The sequence below is a fragment of the Propithecus coquereli genome, unplaced genomic scaffold, assembly GCF_000956105.1.
Source record: "Propithecus coquereli isolate 6110/MARCELLA unplaced genomic scaffold, Pcoq_1.0 Scaffold3, whole genome shotgun sequence".
Lineage (NCBI taxonomy): Eukaryota > Metazoa > Chordata > Mammalia > Primates > Indriidae > Propithecus > Propithecus coquereli.
Window position 1 is genome coordinate 19,071,747 of NW_012148618.1, and position 21,463 is coordinate 19,093,209.

The window sequence follows — 21,463 nt, forward strand, 5'->3', positions numbered from 1 at the left end:
TCTCTTCTTTGTCTTCCAGTTTGTAGTGTTTTTTTAAACCTAGATAGATGCATGTCCTAAATTTGTGTGTTAAAATTTTTATTCTTCTTTCCCTTAATCACTGGCCTTGTTCCAAACCCCAGTTGTCTCTCTCCCACACAACTCCACCCCACCCTTCAAAAAATCCTGGCATTAGATAGAGATTCAAATGCATGAAGTTTTGAGTCAGCCTACGTGACAAATGCCCTTCACTGAACTTCGGAAGTGGGAGTGGCTCATTTATATCCGTGGTCTTCAGGGCCAGGATCTGTTCACCTGAGTCCCATAGCATTTGTTCCTTTAAAAACATAACCCATGGTTCTGTGGAATTTTCTCATTTCATGAGCAACAGAAGTCTGACTCCTAATTTGTCATCTTACAAGAAAAACCCAGCTCTCAATTTCCTGGCTCCAGCAAAATCTGAGCTCTGTGGGAGATTCGCTTTTGCTTATGGTGATTCTCCAGGATTGGTTTGTTAATCGAGGGTGCCTTGCGTTGGGAAAGAGAGCTGTGCTCGCCCACATGCTTTAACTGGGACTCACTAGGATGCCTGTTTACCAGTCCATCTGCAAAGAGCCCTTAATGACCCCTGAAATTTCATCAGAACTACAAAAGTCACTTTCCCTGCTGCATTCCTCAGTTCTGGCTCTGCCTCCTGGAGCTGAGCATGTGGCTGGGCTGCTCACAGCTGGGCTGATTCTTCCTGCAGTGCTAGCTTGCTCTGTGACAGGCCAGTGCAAATTGAATTAATAGCCTAGGAGTTTCCTCTGGCCTGCCACATCGGCAGATTCACACCTGGTTTCTCACTGCTTTCTTTCGAAACTCAGGCCAAGCCAAAGGCACACAAAAACAAGGGAGTAGGAGTTAGAATTTATCTGGCTGGTCTGTACCATACAGAATATCTGTTTGAATCAAGCACCACCCTGAAATCCACGCAGACTTCTGAGAGTTACCTGTAAGTTGACACCCATCAAAAAATTCTCAGCTCTCTCCTCTATACTTCCAGAATAACCAGTTGGAAAGTAAAAAGTGAATCAGAAAATTAGAAACAATAACAAGAGTCTACAAAGGACTCAGAAACTGACAAAGCTTTATCATATACTCAATAAGACTGATTGGGCAGATATTGTTGTTTAAAATGAGGAAACTGAGCTTCTAAAAGATTAAATGACTTGCTCTAGGGCTGGGACCCCAAATCTAATTTTTGGAATCTTAAATGATATCCAGAGCCTCTTATTTGGTAATATCGAAGCAAAAACAAAAGCACACAAAAACTCAACAACCAAGAAAAACCCAACCCAACACCAAAATAACAACCACCACCACCACCAAACAACAAAAAACACTGGTGAAAAAAAAAGAAATATACGTGTTTGTGCTCTCTCCATCCCCCATGGGAATTCATTAAACTAGTTTGTGTAAGTAGAAAGTCATATGCAACTGTATTGTTTGGAAAAGTCTAACCAGTTTTCTGGGCCCTAAGCAGTCTCTGTGTTATGCTGAAGTTCAGGCTCCTTTGATTTTTTTTTTCTTTAATTAGAAAGTCAACCTGGAAAACCCTTGAAAATCTTTAGTGAAACACTTGACAAGTATTATTCTGAAAATGGATTATGGCCAACAAGAATCACGGTCAGTTTAAATTTACTTTTGTTTTCTTAGAGAATTTGTGATGTCAGGGAGAGATGGGTATCATATCCTGGGAGCATATGCGCTAATCTGCATGTTTTCTGTCTGAAAGCCCATATTTTGCAGGTTACCTCTTAGGAGGTGGGGAATATGTAGCTGAACTTCACCAGGCCTTGCTGTGTCAATGGCTCATGATGGTCCTCCACTGATGGGCCTATCATCACTTGTGTTCATAGGAGGAGAGAGAGTTTTAAGTGCCCGGACAGTTGTATAAGTAACTATAACTTGATGGATGAGTTTTAACCATAAAAGTAAAAATGAACTTTCTGACACATGGTAATCATTAGACCTCTGGGTGAATGAAAACTCTCCATCTTCCCGTTTACAAAGATTCAGAGCTTTGCCATGTTTAAAAAATAAGACCACGACCAATAAACACAGTTCAAATAATGAAATAATAATAGAAGTCCAAAGCTTTCAGAGGCACTTACCTTGGCACCTCCTTCCGGTGGAGGACAAGGAGAACCCTTCTGGACACAGACATTTGAAGCTGCCTTCAGTGTTGCTGCATGTGCCCAGAGCACAAATTTCTGGCTCTTCAACACACTCATCAATATCTGAAAGAATTACACATGTCAGACAAAGTCAAAACACAATGGAGACACCATCAAGCATCAAATGCAAAACGTGGAAGTACAAAGTGCAACAGACTTCCCTAACTCTTATAATAATGAAGATATTTTCCTGTATCAAAATGTTGTGAGCTGGACTTATAGGCTGTGATGACTTTTAAAAAATTAGTCTTGGCCAGGCACAGTGGCTCACGCCTATAATCCTAGCACTCTGGGAGGCTGAGGCGGGAGGATCACTTGAGGTCAGGAGTTTGAGACCAGCCTGAGCAAGAGCGAGACCCCTGTCTCTTCCAAAAATAGAAAGAAATTAATCGGACAACTAAAAATATATAGAAAAAGTTAGCCAGGCATGGTGGTGCATGCCTGTAGTCCCAGCTACTTGGGAGGCTGAGGCAGAAGGATTGCTTGAGCCCAGGAGTTCGAGGTTGCTGTGAGCTAGGCTGACACCATGGCACTCTAGCCCAGGCAACAGAGTGAGACTCTGTCTCAAAAAAAAAAAAAAAAAAAAAAAAAAAATTAGTCTTGACAGTTCTTGATGTAAAAATGGAATCTGCAAGTACCTGCTAAGGGGTGTAATGATAAATCTCTCTTACTCAGACTAAGTTGCTTGGCATATTAGAAAAGTGAGATATCATACCACCCTTACTTTCTAGGAAAGAAAGCAAGAAACTCCAGAGACTCACTTCACCGTTGTACAGTAAGCAGAAACTCTGAGATTTTAAGCACGTTGACCATGAGTCACTCAGTGTGTGATCTAGGCCTTTGAACCAAATGTATTCTCCTCTATCCATCCACAGAGCTCTTCCCAATACTTCATGCTATAGCCCTAAAACTGAATTTTCCAAAGACACTAATACTCATGGGAAGTAAGTGTAATCCTATGGAGTACAAACTAAAGATATCACAGAAGATGAGGCTTCTAACTGATTTGTGGATTGATCCTTCTAAAGACACAAAAATACCTTTCTCGTATAGGCTTTTTCTTTATCATACAGATAACAGGAAGCTGACACACTTACAACTGTGGCATGTTTTCCACTATATTAATACCTCTTAGCTCTTGTAAAGGGTGGTTAAGCATGGTCTGTGGTGAAGTTCGAATGGCTTTAGTAACCATATATCCTAGTTTGCCTGGGAGAGTCCCAGCTTATGCCAGTTGGCCTGACTTCGTTATTAATAGTGCCCTTTTTCACTTTCAAAATTGCCTTGGCTTGCTCAATACGTTACATTATCACCCCACTTATGGAAAAAGTATGGCCACTCTAGTCCAACAAACTCAGCCATCTTTTCCTCTGACTTTCAGCAGGAATTTGTAGTGAAGGAAGTGGTCTTAATTCTGAGCCATGCTAGTTTTATGGAAATACTTTTTTTCCACAACAAAATCTCTCTTATATCTCGAGGCTCTTTATCTTCATATGTTTGTGTAAAGAGTTCTACTCGACACCAAAAAGTATTCATATTGGCCGGGCGCGGTGGCTCATGCCTGTAATCCTAGCACTTTGAGAGGCCCAAGGCGGGCGGATTGTTTGAGCTCAGGAGTTCAAGACCAGCCTGAGCAAGAGCAAGACCCCGTCTCTACCAAAAATAGAAAGAAATTAATTGAACAGCTAAAAATATATAGAAAAAATTAGCCGGGCATGGTGGTGCATGCCTGTAGTCCCAGCTACTCGGGAGGCTGAGGCAGTAGGATTGTTTGAGCCCAGGAGTTTGAGGTTGCTGTGAGCTAGGCTGATGCCACGACACTCTAGCCCGGGCAACAAAGTGAGACTCTGTCTCAAAAAAAAAAAAAAAGTATTCATATTATACAACTTTATTCCCAAGAGGTCCAATTAAGGAAGATTGAAGAAATTAACTGCAATATCTTGACTTAATGTTGTAAATACCACACAATATATATTCCAGAAATGTGTAATGCAAAGTGATTATCCTCCTGCACAATGAAAAATAAGCTTCTTCATCTCTCCATGCTATTGGGTTGTATTATAATTATGTCGTGTTCCCTGTGGTTTATTAATGAATTTGAACTGCTGTTGATTATTGAATTACTCTATTCCCATACTCCCTCCACTCCCACATCCAACTTTTTCTTTAAAAAAAGGTTAACTTGGTAAAAATGTTCAAACATTTCTTTTTGGTTATTTTTATCATTGTCATGAGTCTTTCTCTTATGGTAGAAATTGGCTTGTGGGTACTGATTTATTAAGAATGAAGACAAATATTGTACAATGGACACATTTATTGATCATTTGGGAAGTTGTTCTTATTTCTATATATTTACATTCTGTTCATCTTAGGGAAATTATGCATTAACCATGGCTTAAAAAAGACAACCTTTAATAAGTGTAAAATAATACTTTTAATAATTTGCATTTAGAGTTAATTTTGACAAAATGCTCCCATTTAAAATATCACCACTTGACCGTTAGTTAAATTGGAAATATAATAAAATTCTCACTGATAATACTAAAAGTAAAGAAAATTCTCACTCCTTGTTAATTAGATGTAGACCTGTTTAAAGTTAGGGGCATGAACCAGGTGAATTCTTAAAAATCCTTTCAACTCTACTTATTTATAAAGTTCTGGCAATTAATGTCCTTCACTTAATGCAATGATGTAAGTGTTGAGATTAAAGGGATGCAATACTATAAAATTTGCTTAGAATTTATCTGTAATAATATATTCCCATTGCTCTATAGATAAAAACAACATAGACAAATTATATAACTACATTCATCCTACCTTGAATGTGGTCACTTAAAAGATTTTAACCGGAATCGGGAGATATTTTTAGCTGCAAACTATTGCCACTTAAAAACATGTAATTCGGGAACACTGGGAATGAAACACAGCATTCTCATAAGCTTTGTAACAGCACAATGGAAAAGAGTCAGGGTCATATTACCATATGCACAGAGCAAAATTACTTCATCAGAGATTAGCACGAGAATGAACTGTTCTTGTCTTGCCAGAAGGATGAGACCACGTCATACACTCTGCCCTTGCATTGGTTTCTGATAAAGTATTCCGAACTGAAGACACCATGACAAAAACTCTGATTTTGGTATTTCTAATATAGTGACCAATACTGCTCATTTCCAAACACTGACAGCCTTCCTACCTTCACACTTGTCATTCTGCAGACTGTATCCAGGCGGGCAAATGCATCTATAGGATCCATCCAAGTTTTGACAGGTACCTGGTGCACATTTTCTGGGTTCCAGTAGACATTCATTGATATCTGCAAAGAAAAGGGATAATGAAGGAAAAGATTTCCACTCGCATGATTTCCATCAAACAAATGAAATTCAAAGAAACTGGAATCAAGTCAAAGATATACATAAAGTGAATTAAAAGTCCATAACATTCCACCATGGAGAAAAATAAACAACTCAATAAAAATAAGCCTTACCTACTTTCAAAAGTGTGCAATATAACAACCATATTTTATTTTACCTACCACAAACTAAATATTTCCAGAAAAATGTAGCATTTGAAAAGTCAGTGAGTATAAAGATTTTAAGGACACCCAAAAGATTATATAAGAGCTTACTACGAAAGTATTTTGAAGAAAAAAAATCACAATTGTTCACAGAACAATGTAACTATTTGTTAAAGTGAACAGCTTAACTGTTTTCCCAGTACAAGTAAACTTAATTTTTAAAAATAAGGGGAAAAGTAATTATATATATTTTTTCTAATTAAAAAAAATTTTTACAGGGAGGATTACTGTAATTCTACTCTGACTCTTCCTCTAGGCACCCAGAAGAAAGGATTGGGATAGAGACTGCATGATTCCTTGAGTGGTCTCTGGGAGCGTTGTCTCCAGGGTGTTTCCGATCCCCGCACTCACCCACACAGGTCCTCCCGTCTGGTGCCACCTCATAGCCTTCATTGCACTGACACTGGAAGGACCCGACTGTGTTGATGCATTGACCATTTCTGCAAAGGTTCCCATTTCCAGTTGCACATTCATCAACATCTGCCAAAAAAAAAAAAAAATCTGATCTATTCCAAAGAAAATGTCATAATCCTAGCAATGACCAATACCTTTAAAGGGAAAAATACTTATTTTGAATTTTGGTGGCCTTTGCTGGCTCAGCCAAACATAAGAAATTCCAGTGAAGATCTAGTTTGTAACACTAGAGCTGGCTTTAAGAACCGATGCAAACTTAACAGTAAGATTACATTACTATATTAGAGATTGATAATTTACAATCAAATTTTATATCTCTTTTGATCGTCCTTTAGATTTTATTTTTAAAAGATAAAACTGATTTACTAATACACAATTCAGCTGAGGACATTATTTACTATTCTTGCAATTAGAAGTATTTAAATTAGCCTATAGCATAAAAAAATAAAAATTAGTTCATTACACTTGCCTAGCATCTTTTATAATGGGGATTTTATAGATTCAATAATTTATTTCTTTTAAAAGAGGCTACAGTGAAACATCTAGACAAGAAGGTTCACATTATTCCTGAATTATGTAATTTCTATACAAAGAATCGCTTTTGTGTATTTTAAAACTTAATACATTCCATTTATTTTGAAATGTATTTAATTCACAGCAAAGTAGACATAAAAATTATAGCTGCTAATGAACATTTTAATAAAAGAGCAGTCCCCCCTTATATGTGGTTTCACTTTCCAGGGTTTCAGTTACCCAAGGTCAACTGTGGTCTGAAAATAGGTGAGTACATTATGAGAAGATATTTTGAGAGAGAGAGACCACATTCATGTAACTTTTATCAGTATATGGTTATAATTGTTCTATTTTCCTATTATTGTTGTTAATCTCTTACCATGCCTAATTTATACATTAAAGTTTATCACAGGTATGTAAGTATAGGAAAAAACATAGTATATTAATATATGGGGTTTGGTACTATCTGTGGATTCAGGCATCCACTGGGGGTCTTGGAATGTATCCCCTGCAGTTAAGGGGGGGACTACTGTACTACAGTTGATGTTTAACTAGCACGTTATATTTGACAAGTCCTGTAACCAATGGTTATGCATAAGACAGCATATGCATATATTTACTATATTTAAATGCATATATTTAAATATATGCATATATTTTAAAAAGACAGCTGGAACACTGAAGAGGGTGCTAATTACAAAGAACACATACAAAACTGACTTCCTCAAGTGAAGTACCAGTTTGCACACGCACCTATACAGTCATTGTTGTGAGAAAGGATGAAGCCGTGATTGCAGCGGCAGTTGAAGGACCCAATGGTGTTTCGGCAAGTTCCGTTCCCACAGGCATCTCTTTCACACTCATTTATATCTAGTAGGAAGAAAGGCCATAGAGAAACATAAGTACTACGGGGAAAAAGCAGTTACATGGCTACTATGGTTAAAGAGCATTTTGAGGTTTACAAAGTCTCAGATGTCGGCTGAGAACCTCCTGATGCCGGTATTAGCCCCGCCAGTGGTAGCTCCCTGTGAGAGACCAGCGAGAGGCAGAAGTACTAACTAAACCTCGGGAATAAATCCGTTCCTTGGCTGGCATGAGAAAGGAGGCAAACTAAGGACAGGAGACCTGAACAAGAATTATTTTATTCTATTTACTTCTAGAATTCTCCTCTGTTGCCACTTTTCTCAAATATTTTCACTTGAAAATGGAAAAAATTCTGTGTGCATCTGGGTCTTGATGTGTTGCCACCTTTGGCAAACTTCAACCTTTAAGATTCTCACTCCAATTTACCAAAAAGCAGTGACTCACCCAGCCTTGCCCCACAATCAGCAACAAAATAGCTTAGCTTTCTAGCTTACCTGCCATTTCAGATATCTTTTCCTCTTTCCCAATCACTCTAAAAACACAGGACAGCTCCCGTCAACGATAACTCATCTCACTCTTCTAAACTATCCCAATGTGATGGAACTTCATTTGGTCTTCTCACACACTCTTGCATTACTGTCTTTTTATTCATCTATGGCTTTTCTCTTTGGCTATTTGGTAAAGTTATTCTGGCATCTCATATGTCTTTGCATCTCATCACAGTAGCTAGCATCTTTCTTACATAGAGGAGGTACACATGATATTAAGGAGGAAATAAAGAAATGACAGTAAGTTGACACTGCCGATTTGAAAGAATGAGACGAGCAAGGACAAAGGGAGAGCGAGGGAGTGGAAGGTAACACCTGAGGATAGCAAAATTAGAATTAAGATTTGTTTCCTTTAAATTCTGGACACAGAGATAAATTATCTGTGGTCTGGAATCAGGAAGCTATTGCTGACCTGAAGAGACTCTAATGTGTGTGTGTGTGGTTGGAGCCAACACCCAGGTGAGTCACTGTCAGCAAGCAAGAGTTTTTGCCTTGATGCGTTTTTTTTTTTTTTTTGAGACAGAGTCTGGCTCTGTTGGCCGGGCTAGAGTGCCGTGGCATCAGCCTAGCTCACAACAACCTCAAACTCCTGGACTCAAAGTGATCCTCCTGCCTCAGCCTCCCGAGTAGCTGGGACTACAGGCATACGCAACCATGCCCGGCTAATTTTTTCTTCTCTATATATATTTTTGTAGTTGTCCAGATCATTTCTTTCTATTTTTTAGTAGAGACAGGGTCTCGCTCTTGTTCAGGCTGGTCTCAGACTCCTGACCTTGAGCAATCCATCCGCCTCGGCCTTCCAGAGTGCTAGGATTACAGGCATGAGCCACCGCGCCCGGCCGCGTTTTGACTCAAGCTGGTGAAGTTCTTTGGTTGGGCAGGTTCTTTGTTAGTGGGGTTCCACAAGATTCGGATGGACAAAAGAGAAAGAAAGTTGGGCAGGGTATCATGGCTATGCCAGGGTTAGCTGCCCAGTGATGAGCAGAGCTAATGATGCTCCTTTAATTAAAACTCGTTATTGCTCTGGAGAAGACTAAACTTGAAGAAAATGTTCATCCTCACGGATGAATCCAGTTATAGCCAAAGGCAAGCACTTTAAACGTGACTCTAGTGATTGTTCTTCTTCTAGCTGTGAAACTGACTCCTGTTGCCTGAAGTCCCCAAAAGACTTAATGGATATTGTTTTTAAAATAGAAAAAGAAAGGAGGGAAAGGGAGAAAATGATTGATTACATATTTGAAGTCTGAAGTTTATTCTGACAGTACTGAAATCAAAGAAGAGATTTAAAATTGTGAGCTCTTTTTCCCCTAGAAAAATGATTCTTAACTTATTTATTTATTTATTTTTTGCTTTTGTAGGATCTGTAAATTTGCTTTTGAGGATCTGATACAAAGTATAGATGCTTCTCATTCTCACACTCAAAATCTGAACTCAAAAGCAAACCCACATGAATATTATGTAAGAATAATAGCCTATTAACATGAGTGAAAATTAATTGTCTTAGTATCTTTCTCAATTTATCCCTTAGTCAAAAGTTTTTCTAAACTGACAGCCCAATGAGTATCAAGGAAGAGGCTTATTATGTTCAGATTGCCAGAGATTAAATACGATGTCGCTGCTGTTTACCTGCCTGTATTTTTATTTGCGAAACAATAAAATAACTACTAAAAGACTTAGTATTAAATTTTATCCATATTCAGACACAAATGAATTTTTCAGTAGTATATGGAAAAAAATGAAATGATAATCATGTACTTACCCAAACACATGGTTTGGTCAGCATTTGTTTTAAAACCAGTGTGGCAAAGGCAATAAAAACTTCCAACTGTGTCAATACACTGTCCATGGCTGCATATATTGGGAATTTCTTGACATTCATTGCGATCTGTAAATAAAAAGCATCTTAAGCATCTTAAGGGGAGACTTAGGAGACAAAATCTAATTAAATAACTTACTTCTAGGTATTATTCTCAGGAGTAATCCTACCTCTAAACTAAATTAGTGCAACAGACACTAGCATTGTATTTATTTTTGCCCCCAAATTGGTCAATACTCTCATTTACTAGACATATTCAGAATATATTAACGATACATGAAATAATGAAAAGCAGGGGCAGTAATCAAAAAATGTTCTGAAAGATAAAAAAAACTTATAAGTAGAATACAGGAGAAAAACTCAAGCTGGGAGGCTTTTCCATTTGATTTTCTGTCTATACAGCATCACAGATTATGGAATTAACTGCAGTATTTTGTCTAGTTAAGATTTAGTGCCTCAAATCACAGATACTTCATGGCTTTTTTTGGAAATTTATATCAAAGTCAAACAAATCCTGTTGCTAAGATTAAGGATTATTTGATGGACAAACCACACTGCCCCTTGTTCAAGTGGTACCTCATCGTTTTGTCTTGTCCCTAAAACCTTTTGTTCCATCTGAACTAAGTCTTCATGTCCACACAGGGCTCTTTTCAGCACGAGACGTCTCTTTCTTTTTGCTCATAGTCATTTGAAGAAAAGCCCTCTCCTCTTGTTTCTGCCAGTCTTTAAGTTCTAAATTATATTTATCATCAACTGAATCTTTGTCACTTTCTTGAATTCTGATTATCTGAGGGCAAAACTTAATGCATGAATTCACAAATGACATAATCACACGCCCACTTATGTCTCTAATTCTTTAAAGCTTTAGAGACTATGTTTAGAGTAAATGGAATTTGAAGAGCACCATACCATTCTGATTTTCCTACTGTCATAGTAGAACGTAAATAGAGTGCCAACTTTGTTGTAGATGCTGTAGAGCACACAGCATCCTGCTCTTAATTGAATTAAGAATTAATCTAGACTTGTCATTGGCCTGCCCTGTCTACTGAGAACATAGCAGTCAGGAATGGGCACTTTTTGCTGCACAGAGCAACCTTGCCTGTCCCAGAACAGATATCTCCTCTACTTCATGTGTTCAGGCTGACATTTACAACTAACTTTCTCCTACTTACTAGAGCTGATGAATCACCATACCGTTTAAAAGTCCCAAGTGAGGTTGACTATCTGTAAGAGGGGATATTGGGATAGAGTAACTTAGGAGCTACTGCTAGCCCATGCAGAAATTTTAGCAAATAAATTACGATCATTCCCACTTGAGAAAATGGATTTAAAATGAGCAACTGCTTCCCAGAATAGGCAGAGGAAATTGATTTCCATTCCCAAGTTTATGAAGGGATCTGATCTTGAGGAAGGGCCTGTCATAGCTGGCCCAAAGCTTTGGCACCTTTAGGTAGTACTGGATCTGGAAGTTTGCAGTTCTGCCTTGCGTCTGGGTCCCACAAGGAAACAGAGAGCATTAAGGATCTTCTTAGAAAGGAATCCTTAACTAGGAATTTTCTTTCCTCTACCATCCTATTTCATGATGGCTTAAAAAAAAAAAAAGAAAAATGAAATATGGAGTACTTTGAGGTTCTATTGGTAAAACAGAAAGTTACAATTCTAGAGAACTTAGTTGTGAAGTTCTCACTTTGTCCTGAGATCAGAAAACTAGGTTGCTATAAGTACCAGGATTTGAACTCCCAGGAGATTCCACCTGAGGTTAGATTAGGTCTGAATAGGCTACTGGGGGAAAAAACCCAGCCAGCAGAGAGAGAGGAGACCACGAGAGGATCGTTGGGAAGAAAGAGTCTCTTCCCTTTATCTGGGCAAGATGTTTCAGAAGGGGGCTGCATTTGCTTTGACTTATCCAGCTGCTGAGGTCAAACTAACATCCTGAGCTTAGATATCTAATTGTTCTCTCAGACCTCTCGGCAACAACGTGGGTGCTGTGGTCAGCTGTGATTTGAGGTTTGAAATGATGTATCTACGAATTCAAATAAAAATCTTATGATAGAAAGTTTCAGTTCTTTTCATTTTAAACGCAGGCTGAGAGGAGTACTTTGCAACATGCCTGAAAAATGCCAAGTATAGGATAGTATTTAAAGATATTTTAAAAGATTTTAAAAGTGATACGTAAATGAAGACATTTCCAGGATGAAGTCTTTAACCCTGGAGACTGAAAAGTTGCAAAACTCAAGTACATTCCCTTTCTTCTGAAGATTTCAATGAACAGGGGAAATTGAGCTTTTGGCTACAAACAACGCTCACTCACAACACTTAACTGCTGGTAAGGCCAGATGCATTTTATGTATGTTAGTGTTCTACAAAAAACATGAAAGGGCTTAAGCTCCAGCAGACTACAGCTGGATGTCTTGTCTTGATCTATAAATAGCTCTGTCCTACCTCTTACCTGAGTGTGAAACGGTGTGGAATGACACATTCTATATTATCAGCAATTCTTTATTTTGACTGGAATTATTTCACCCAGTTCTAAAGAAATATAAATTATGGGCAAAATGCAGGGAAGTGATATCAATGCCAAGTTTCACTAGGGTATTGTGGTTCATATCAGAGACGTCCCTACTTTTCCTGTCCTGTATTTTTAATACATGGATAACAGCTCTGTTGACAAAATACTAAATACTTGCACATGTTTCTTTAAGCTCAACAAAACAAGTCTTGATTCTCAATGTGATTTTTTTGTTCTGCTATTACACCCTCTTCCCACCAAGGTCTCATAAAACAATGCAAAATACCCTACAGAGAGCAGCGCACTTCCTACCACTTAATCATTGGTAGGCAAGGAAATCCAAGGAAAATCTGACCATGTTCCCCTGTGTTGTTTCATTCACAAATGACAAAATATCCAGGAAACTCACTGTGAAATAAACCCTAAGCAAAATAACATATTCCTCCTGACCTCTTTGCTAACTATATGATGATTTACAATTACTTAAAAACTTATAAGAAAATCATTTTCAGGTATAATACTGCTTCTGGGATGATTTTCATACCACTGGCTACAAGATACCATCAGATACTGAATAACTAACTGTACCATCAGTTTAAGCTCATAACACACCCATCCTTCTTATTTCTACCACATCCCTGATAAAAGCAGACAACAACAAAAAAATCTAACCTCTTGGGGACACAGTTTCTCATTTACAGTAGGTAACTTATAGCTAATGAAAGGCTGTTAATGTTTGCTGTCTCCAGTGAGTGATCTTTCATCTGGGAAGAAAAGTGATAATGCTGGTTTTATTTGTTCAGTATATGCAGGTTGATCTGACCCAGATCAGAAGAGCTTCATTGTCTAGATTTGGGGTATGTGGCCAAGACAGTGAAAACCTCATCTGCCTAAGAAGGATTCTGTGGAAGGAAAAAACCTATTTGGTCCTGAATACTGATTAGGGGAGAGAGTGTGTGTGGATATACACTTGTATATGTGTGTATGTGTGCAGGGGTAGGTGTTTGCAGGCAGGGCAACAGATAGGCAAACATGAAATCTATTTATGTAAGTGATTTAGTTCTTCTTTTGCAAACATCTCATCTATAAAGAGAGAAAAAAGCTAAGTGTTTAGGCATTTTAACAATTTCCCTTTTTTCCAATTTAGTTACTATAGCTCATCAATCTAAACCTTAACTCATGTATTCTTCAACCTAACTGTCTCAAAAGAAATCTAGGCATCCGAACTTGATGAAGATGACCTCTTGGGTAGGCACACCTGCCCAGTGGGGCACTACATACCATTGCACTGTCCCGTGGAGGTGAAGCGGTAGCCGGGCTTACAGTCGCAGCGGTAGCTGCCCGCGGTGTTGATGCATTCGGCATTGCGCTGGCACACCGGGCCGTTCTGACACTCATCAATATCTACAAGCAGAAGAGAATTTAATTCGAAGGAGAACAGGATCTCATGTCCAGTCAACAAAGTCTCTCACATGAAAACAGATTTATATTTTCTTATTTTGATCCGTTCTATTGAAAAGATAACACAAATGTCTGCAGCAGCTTAATTCATAATTGCCAGAATTTAGAAGCAACCAAGATGTCCTTCAGCAGGTGAATAGATAAATAAGCCATGGCACATCCAAACAATGGAATACTATTTAGTGTTAAGAAGAAATGAGCTATTAAGCCATGAAAATGAGATATCAAGCCATGGAGGAAACTTAAATGCATATTACTAAGTGAAAGAAGCCAATATGAAAAGGCTACATATCGTATGATTCCAACTACATGGCAGCCTGGAACAGGCAAAACTATGGAGACGGTAAAAAGATCAGTGGTTGCCAGGAGTTGGGGGAGGGGAATAAATATGAATAGGTAGAGCACAGAGGATTTGTAGGGCAGTGAAAATACTCTATGATACTATAATGGTAGATACATGTCATTGTAAATTCGTCCAAACCCATAGAATGTACAACACCAAGACTGAACCCTAATGTAAACTATGGACTTTGGGTGATAATGATGTGTCAATGCAAGTTCATCAATTGTAACAAATGTACCACTCTAGCGCAGGGGTTGTTGATAATAGGGGAGGCTATGTGTGTGAGGGTAGGGAGTATATGAGATTTCTATACCTTCCTCTCAATTTTGCTGTGAATCTAAAATTGCACTAGGAAATAAAGTCTGTTTTTCTTAAACAAAAAGAGAACGGAAGACTGAAAAGCCATCATCTATATTTTCCACTTCAGTAATATTATTTAAAAATGCAAGTACTTGATTTATGACCACATAAGGACTGTAATGATGTTCACATCTAAAAAAATGTTATGCAATTTGGCTGTTACAATCAGGACTTGATATGGGTATACCTTGTATTTACTAAAAGCCCCACAAGTTTATGATTGAATAAGATTGCTTTTGTCTGGAAAGCTGTAAGATCTGTAGAGTGGAGTGTCTCAAACCTTAATGTCCACAAAAATCACTTGGGATCCTGTTAAAAAGCAGATTCTGGTGCGGCATGCCTGGGGTTACAATGGACCTGGCACCACCTCACTCGCTGGGTCTGCTCTGCTCTGAATTAAGGGTGTATAGAAACACAGGAGGTAGATTGTGCCACTAGAAAAACCAAATGGTAACAAGGACAAGCATTTCTGTGACGTGACAGCTGATAATGTGCACGCTTGGGGAGAGCAGATGTATGCAGGCTCCCTAAACCTCTTCTGGAATCCATTCCAGTTCCAGTGTTGCTGAGACATATATTAAATCCACCTTCTTTTTCTGATTCTGAGAGCTAAGAGTGTGCTGGAAAGCAATGATCCTGGATTAAACACTCACCCTGAAGATGGATATTCTGTGTAACAGAAAGTGAAAATTAGAGCACTTAGTTATCTCGATATCCACTGACTACCACCCTGACAGCAAATTATCTTGCATTGATGCAGCTGCATGTTCTCAATCTCATGGATACAGTAAGACCTAGGCTGACGTGGTGGTCATGGGTGGTCTTGCCATGGGTTCTGGCCAAGGGCTAATGCTTCAGCAAATCTAAGTGGCAAAGAGGTACCTGGGTAAAGTAATCATCAAAGGGATCTCTGAATGGAAAAGAAGGGGAACTGGCATGAGAAGATGGCAGGCATCCCGAGGCATGTATGAGAGTGGAGGGGTGTGGCCCTGAGGAAGGCAGCCAACTCTAGCACTATATGATCATCTGCTGTGGGTTTCTTTCTCCTCTCCACACCCATGCTTCCTTTCCAGGTACCTGATCCTAGATGGCTTCCCAACACCCAGGGACTGGGGCCAAGGTCTGAATTGACTGTCTCCTTAGGAAGGCTCTGACTGGCTATCACCCCACTCCCACTAACCCACACAACAGGCAGGGTAAGGGACATGTGCCCACTTGGCCACAGTAACCGAAATCCTGGGGAGAAGTTAACATGTACGTGGTTAGGACAGTAACTTTACTTGTGGTATAAACTGGTTGTCTCCAGTTTATTAAAAAAAGGGTTTTCTTAACGTTAAAATATTGACATATGTACTATAATACATGCTATAAGAGGTAATAACCTTTTCTAACATGAGCAAAAACTCTGCTACAGGCCCTAAGTTTAAGTATTAAGTAGAAAATTATTCCAGCTATCCTAGGGCACATGGTATATTTAATAACCAGTAATGTCCCTTTTACTAAAATGTAAAAGAACACTATCTTTCCCAGATGTAGGAAAAAATATGAAGTGCTATAAAGAATGCTCAGAATCACAGTACATATACATGGCAACAGAGGTAATTTGAAAATGAAAAAAGTACCATTTGCATGCATGCCAACATTCTTCATATAAAATCAAATTTGCTGTTCTTGCCATTTGGAATTCTCTCATGCATTTAGAATATTTGCATTAACCTTGTTTTCACTTGGGAGTAGCAAAGTCTCCGTTTGGAAGAGAACGCTGACTTTGAGAGTCAACTAAAGATGACTGTCCACTCACGTTCACTTTTAAGCAATGTGAAACAAAGGCGATCTATTTGACACACCCAGGAATTCAAAGCTTTTTCATATCAGCTGGGAAATCTAACACATTGTGTGTTGGGGGAAAGGGGCTGGGGAATGCACATCCTGGTTTTTCCACTGGGAGTTAGTGTATTTTTTTAAAATGAAATTTTGTGTTGGTCCATGCCCTTCACTATTTCTAGAGCTTGATGCCTATCTGAAATGTCAGTGTTGTGAAATTTGCCAAGTGTGGTAAAGCAGCACATCAGTTGGCTTATTTCTGGGTGTGACAAAGTCACAACATCACTTACCTTCACAAACCAACAACTTGTCATTATAGAAGAATCCCACTGGACATTCACATCGGAAGCTGCCAACCATGTTGATACACACTCCATTTTCACAGACCCCTGGGATCTCTCGGCATTCATCAATATCTAGAAAGAGAGTGGCCACTCATGAGTGACAATATAGCATATAATCCTCATGCAGGGTAAGACAGGAAGGTGCTTTTGTGTGTGTGTGTGTGTGTGTGTAGGCATGTGCGCACGTGCTAGGGTGGTGGTGAGGGGAAGAGGGGACGTCAATGAATAGCGAACTGAGATAACCACTTTCCAGATTCACAAGTCTACCTGGATTTAGAATCTGTGTTTTTGGTTTTGTTTCAGAATGTCAACTTTGTACAGGTAGGAGCCATCTTTGTAGCCACTGGGCACTGTGGATACATCAGATGAGTAGAATAAAAGTGTCGCCAAGAGTAAACAGCCTCTCCACCCCAAGTGTGCAGTGGTATTTAGTGAAAATGGAAAGGTGTGCTGGTGAAGAACAGAGGAGGAGCCCATGGTCACAGAGAACTCTGATCTTTCAAATTCCTTCCTATGGCTTTAGAAAGGAGGTAAGTCAGATGTGGGAATGTAAACTGGGCCGGGGCTGGCTGTGAAGACGAGGTCAGCATGACAAAGGACTGTCATAGTAGACCATGTGCTTCCTATGGCGGGGGCTATCCTGGCTACCCCACCACTGTGTCACTGGTCCTTAGAACTCCACATGACAGACAGTAAGTGCTCAATTCAAATCTGTTAAGAACCAGTCTCTGGCAGTGGGTTGGTGAGGATTGTAACAGGACCAAAGTCAGAGTGAGAGCAGAGCCAGGAGCCAGGCTGCTTATGCAGGGCCAGCCAGTTGTGAAGGGAGACTTTGGGCAGGCCTTCTCACCAGCCTGGCGTGGCCCATCTCTGTCTGACCGACTCTGAACTCCTGACCATTTAAGTGTCCTCTAGTATAATGGAAGTAATAGTAATAATAATGGTGATAGTATTAATAGTATCTCACTTACACATGCCTGGGACATTTCTCAAGCATTCAACCAGTATTTATTCACTGAGTTATCACAGCCACCCTATGAAATGGTCTAGGTACTGTGACTATCCTCACTGCACAGATGATGCAACTGAGGCTAAGGCAGAGGACGTAATGTGCCAAGACCAACCAGGCAGCAAGTGGCAGAGCCAGGGCTTGATGCTAGCACTCTGCTAACAGGCAATCCTAGCTCCCTTATGTTTTCCCACATCACCCTAACACAGTCTTCACAAAACTGTTATCAACTTGCTTGTTACGCCAGAGGGGTCCCTCCATTAGCCCCTCGGCAGAGTTTGACAAAACACCTCTGCTGGGAGGGTATGTAAAGCCTTGATCTACAATCACAAGTCTTCCCAATTTGGTAGGTTTCTGCTGCTATTGTTGAGATACTTTGTTTACTTATTACAGGGGACACATTTTGCTTGCATACGTTGTAAGAAAATGGTCATAGACTGGAGTGGAGCCTACAAGAACTACTGAAATTTTAGAAGAACCACATTCTTAAACCAACTTGATTTAAAGGAGAAATCTGACAGATCATGGATTTATTTTTTTAAAAGGGCTTGATTTTGTTTGAAGGCAAATTGATCTGTTTCATGGCGAAAAAAAACAGCTCAGAATCTCAAAATGTACATTGCCATTTTGAATGCAGGCAGTTATGTTTTTAGGTTTTTCACACCTTTTCATTCATGTTGTTAAAAAGCCATGTGATGTAACATCACAACTGTGTATCACCAGCAAACAAAAAACCAATTCAGATGTCACTTGTTCAGTGTGGGTTAAAACCAGAAATATTATATTCACATTTATTTGTTTTAAATATAAATGATGTATTATTATCAAGTTTAACAAAACAGGTTGAGTCAAATTTCCACCCATTGTTAGGTATACAAAATAGCAAAAGGATATACTAAAAATTATTATTTTTTTCTTGTCTGGATTTTATTTGAACTTCAACTTGGAGAAGTTTATATTTTAAGACAAGATTAATAAACCTGCTATAGTTTTAACACTATACAAATGGACTCTACACGCCAACAATCTTAAGATCTTCCAAAAGAAGAGTATAAAGCTTAAATAAAACAAAATGTTCAATCATCTAAATATTTTGTTATGGTGGAATTTGGTAACAACAATATATTGCTAAATATCAGATTTTCACTTTTCAAGAGCTAGAGGCAAAGTAAGCTATGAGTCAGGACTGGGTTCTGGTCCCAGCTCTGTTATTAATTAGCTAGGTGGCCTTGGGTGAGTCCCTTCCCCTCTTTGGGCCTCTGTCTCCTTAAATGAAGCAAGGCATTTGGACTAGATAATGTTTGAGGCCTTTCCAGCTCTACTAGTGGATGATGCTCCTGCTGTTTTGAGTCCTTGCTTACTGCCAACCTTGGAGGGCAGCTTTGCTGGGGTACATGCCTGGTCCGTCCATGGAGAACCATTACTACTACAGACCACTTATCTTCCGATCACAGATTCTAGGAAGACTAAAAGATCTGTTTTGGGAAGGGGAAAAACAAAGCAGCTAGGGCCAGGTGTTTCATGCCAATGTCATTTAGCAGTTTTTCTTTCCAAACCATGAAGTTTCTTTGGACGTTGACTAGACTGTGGAGCCATATGGATTTGGCACTAAGGGAGCCAGGCTGATTGCTGGACCAGACTCTTGTTTTCTTAAACAAGGTCATTGGAAAGGCTGATGTGGATTTCAGTTTACTTATTAAGAAGAAGGTGGAACAAAGCAAGTGGTGATGTTTGCTACTAGACGCAACTGCTCAGACGGAAGAGGGCATCTAAGGATGCATATAAATCACACTGGGGAAGAACTCTGAGAATGTGATAGTTTTCCATCTACTTTTATGTTACTTGGTTTTAAACCACAAGGGCATTGCCTATGTTGGCTGGATGCTGTGAGATATTTCTGAATCTTGCACAAGCATCTCTGCCACTGTCATGGTCTCTGTTTCAGTTACCAGACAGGGCCTCAGATTGAAAAAATTTTTATGTCACATCTGAAATTCCCAAAGCAGATGACCTGAGGAGATTCCACGTGAGATAAAAAAAGGGCTTTATGTGAACAACTTACACAAAAGGATTGGTGTGAAAAGTCATATTAAACTTGCCCTCGTCAGAAGGAAGGAGTGCGAAATCGCATGTCAGCTGGCCATGCTCCCAGAATCTCTCCCTTTGTTGATGCCCAGGGTTGGTTTAACTAAGTTTGATTGTAATTTTGGGAAAAGCTTTCCAGTCTCCTTAATCATGAGCAACAAATGCTGCTGCCAATTAGGTGGAGCTACCCAGGGCGTTTGCACAGTTTGCTTCAAAAAAGAATCAGTTGTCTCCATAAAGCTAAAGGCATTGTTTAACAAATTTTTCTTCTAAGACAAAAAAAAAAAAAAAAGCAAATGAAGAAAATAATGGTGTGTACGCCTTTTCCTAACACAAAGGCAAAAAACAAAAAGTTCCAACAACACAGTCATAACTCACCAACGGGCAAACCGGTGTAAATGTCGATGACGAACCCTGGCCTTTGGCTTCCGCAGAGTGTAGCAAATTCATCTGCAAGGATTAAACAGAGGTGTCGGGGTGGATGGGATCAGCAAAGAGCAATAATTACTTTGTGAGCATTCTTGAAAGGTATCTGTTTGTATTTTGAATAATTTAAAATAAAAAGTAAATCTGAAAATTCCTATCTATGTAACCTCGTCTGTAAGACAAACATCAAAGGAAAAATGGCCTCATGTTGACATGACAACGAGGGAAAAGTAGAGGTCTCCACATCACATGCCACTCGCTCATACGAGCTTGCCTGTAGGAGTTTGGGTTTCGATGTGGATATTGCTCAGCTCTGAACTCACAGACTGGCAAGAGTGCCTCTCTTTACTCCGCATTAAGAGATCTAAGGTTTGATGAATCCTTACAAAAGGCATTTCCTCAGTAGATTGGGGGAGACCACAGCAAATCTAGCCAAGTTCTTGACATCAGATCTATCAATGACTAACTTGGGTAAACCAACCAACTTTCACCATTTCTTCACTTTTTGGAGCTGGATTTCATTTGGTATAGCTCTCTCATAGTCTCTCTGTCTCTCTCTGTTGACCAAATTCATTAAACTTGATGGCTAATAAAGGATGAACTAAATGCTCTTGGTGGGGTCCCTTCTAACTCTGAGATTCTGTAAGTCCAGATCATGACTATAACAGGTGTGATATGGTATCAATCTAAGCTTAAGATGGTCATTGCCTTATTGGTCACACCTAGTGAAAATTAGTAAAAAATTTCTGGAAGTATTTTAATCAAAATATAGAATGTTATTCTCCTCGTGCTTTATTTCCTTAAACCATGAGATGAGTGTCCACTTTCAACAAGTGTAACAACAGCTGACATTGGTCATCCAGAGAAATTACAGATGCTTCTAAAATATGTGCAGATCTCATAGCTAAAGATAATCCATGACTGGATTTGGTGAGTGTTCAACATAAAGAAGAAATCTTGCATTTTATGTAAGAACATATAGATTTTTAAAACTCAGGCAGTCATTTCTCAAAATAAATGTTAGCCTATACCAAGGGTGTCCAAAGTGGTTCCCCTGAGGAGTGTGCAATGATTCATTAGGAGAAAAAAGAAAATACTAGGACTTCTATCCATCTCTCTGGAAAACCCAATCTTTAAAAGAGTTACTTTCATGTATATTTTATATTAGAACA

General features: G+C 39.1%; 1 protein-coding gene across 1 annotated transcript in view; it reads right to left on the reverse strand.

Moving 5' to 3' along the window:
- FBN1 (fibrillin 1) overlaps positions 1-21,463 on the reverse strand; it is a 228,476-nt gene that overhangs the window by 27,308 nt on the left and 179,705 nt on the right. Inside the window, exons 42-49 of the mRNA XM_012649439.1 lie at positions 20,244-20,315; positions 16,718-16,843; positions 13,721-13,843; positions 9,874-9,999; positions 7,456-7,572; positions 6,127-6,255; positions 5,395-5,514; positions 2,136-2,261 (exon numbers count right to left, since the gene is read on the reverse strand). Of these exons, the coding sequence (XP_012504893.1) occupies positions 2,136-2,261; positions 5,395-5,514; positions 6,127-6,255; positions 7,456-7,572; positions 9,874-9,999; positions 13,721-13,843; positions 16,718-16,843; positions 20,244-20,315 (939 nt within the window). The remainder of the gene's footprint in view (positions 1-2,135; positions 2,262-5,394; positions 5,515-6,126; positions 6,256-7,455; positions 7,573-9,873; positions 10,000-13,720; positions 13,844-16,717; positions 16,844-20,243; positions 20,316-21,463) is intronic.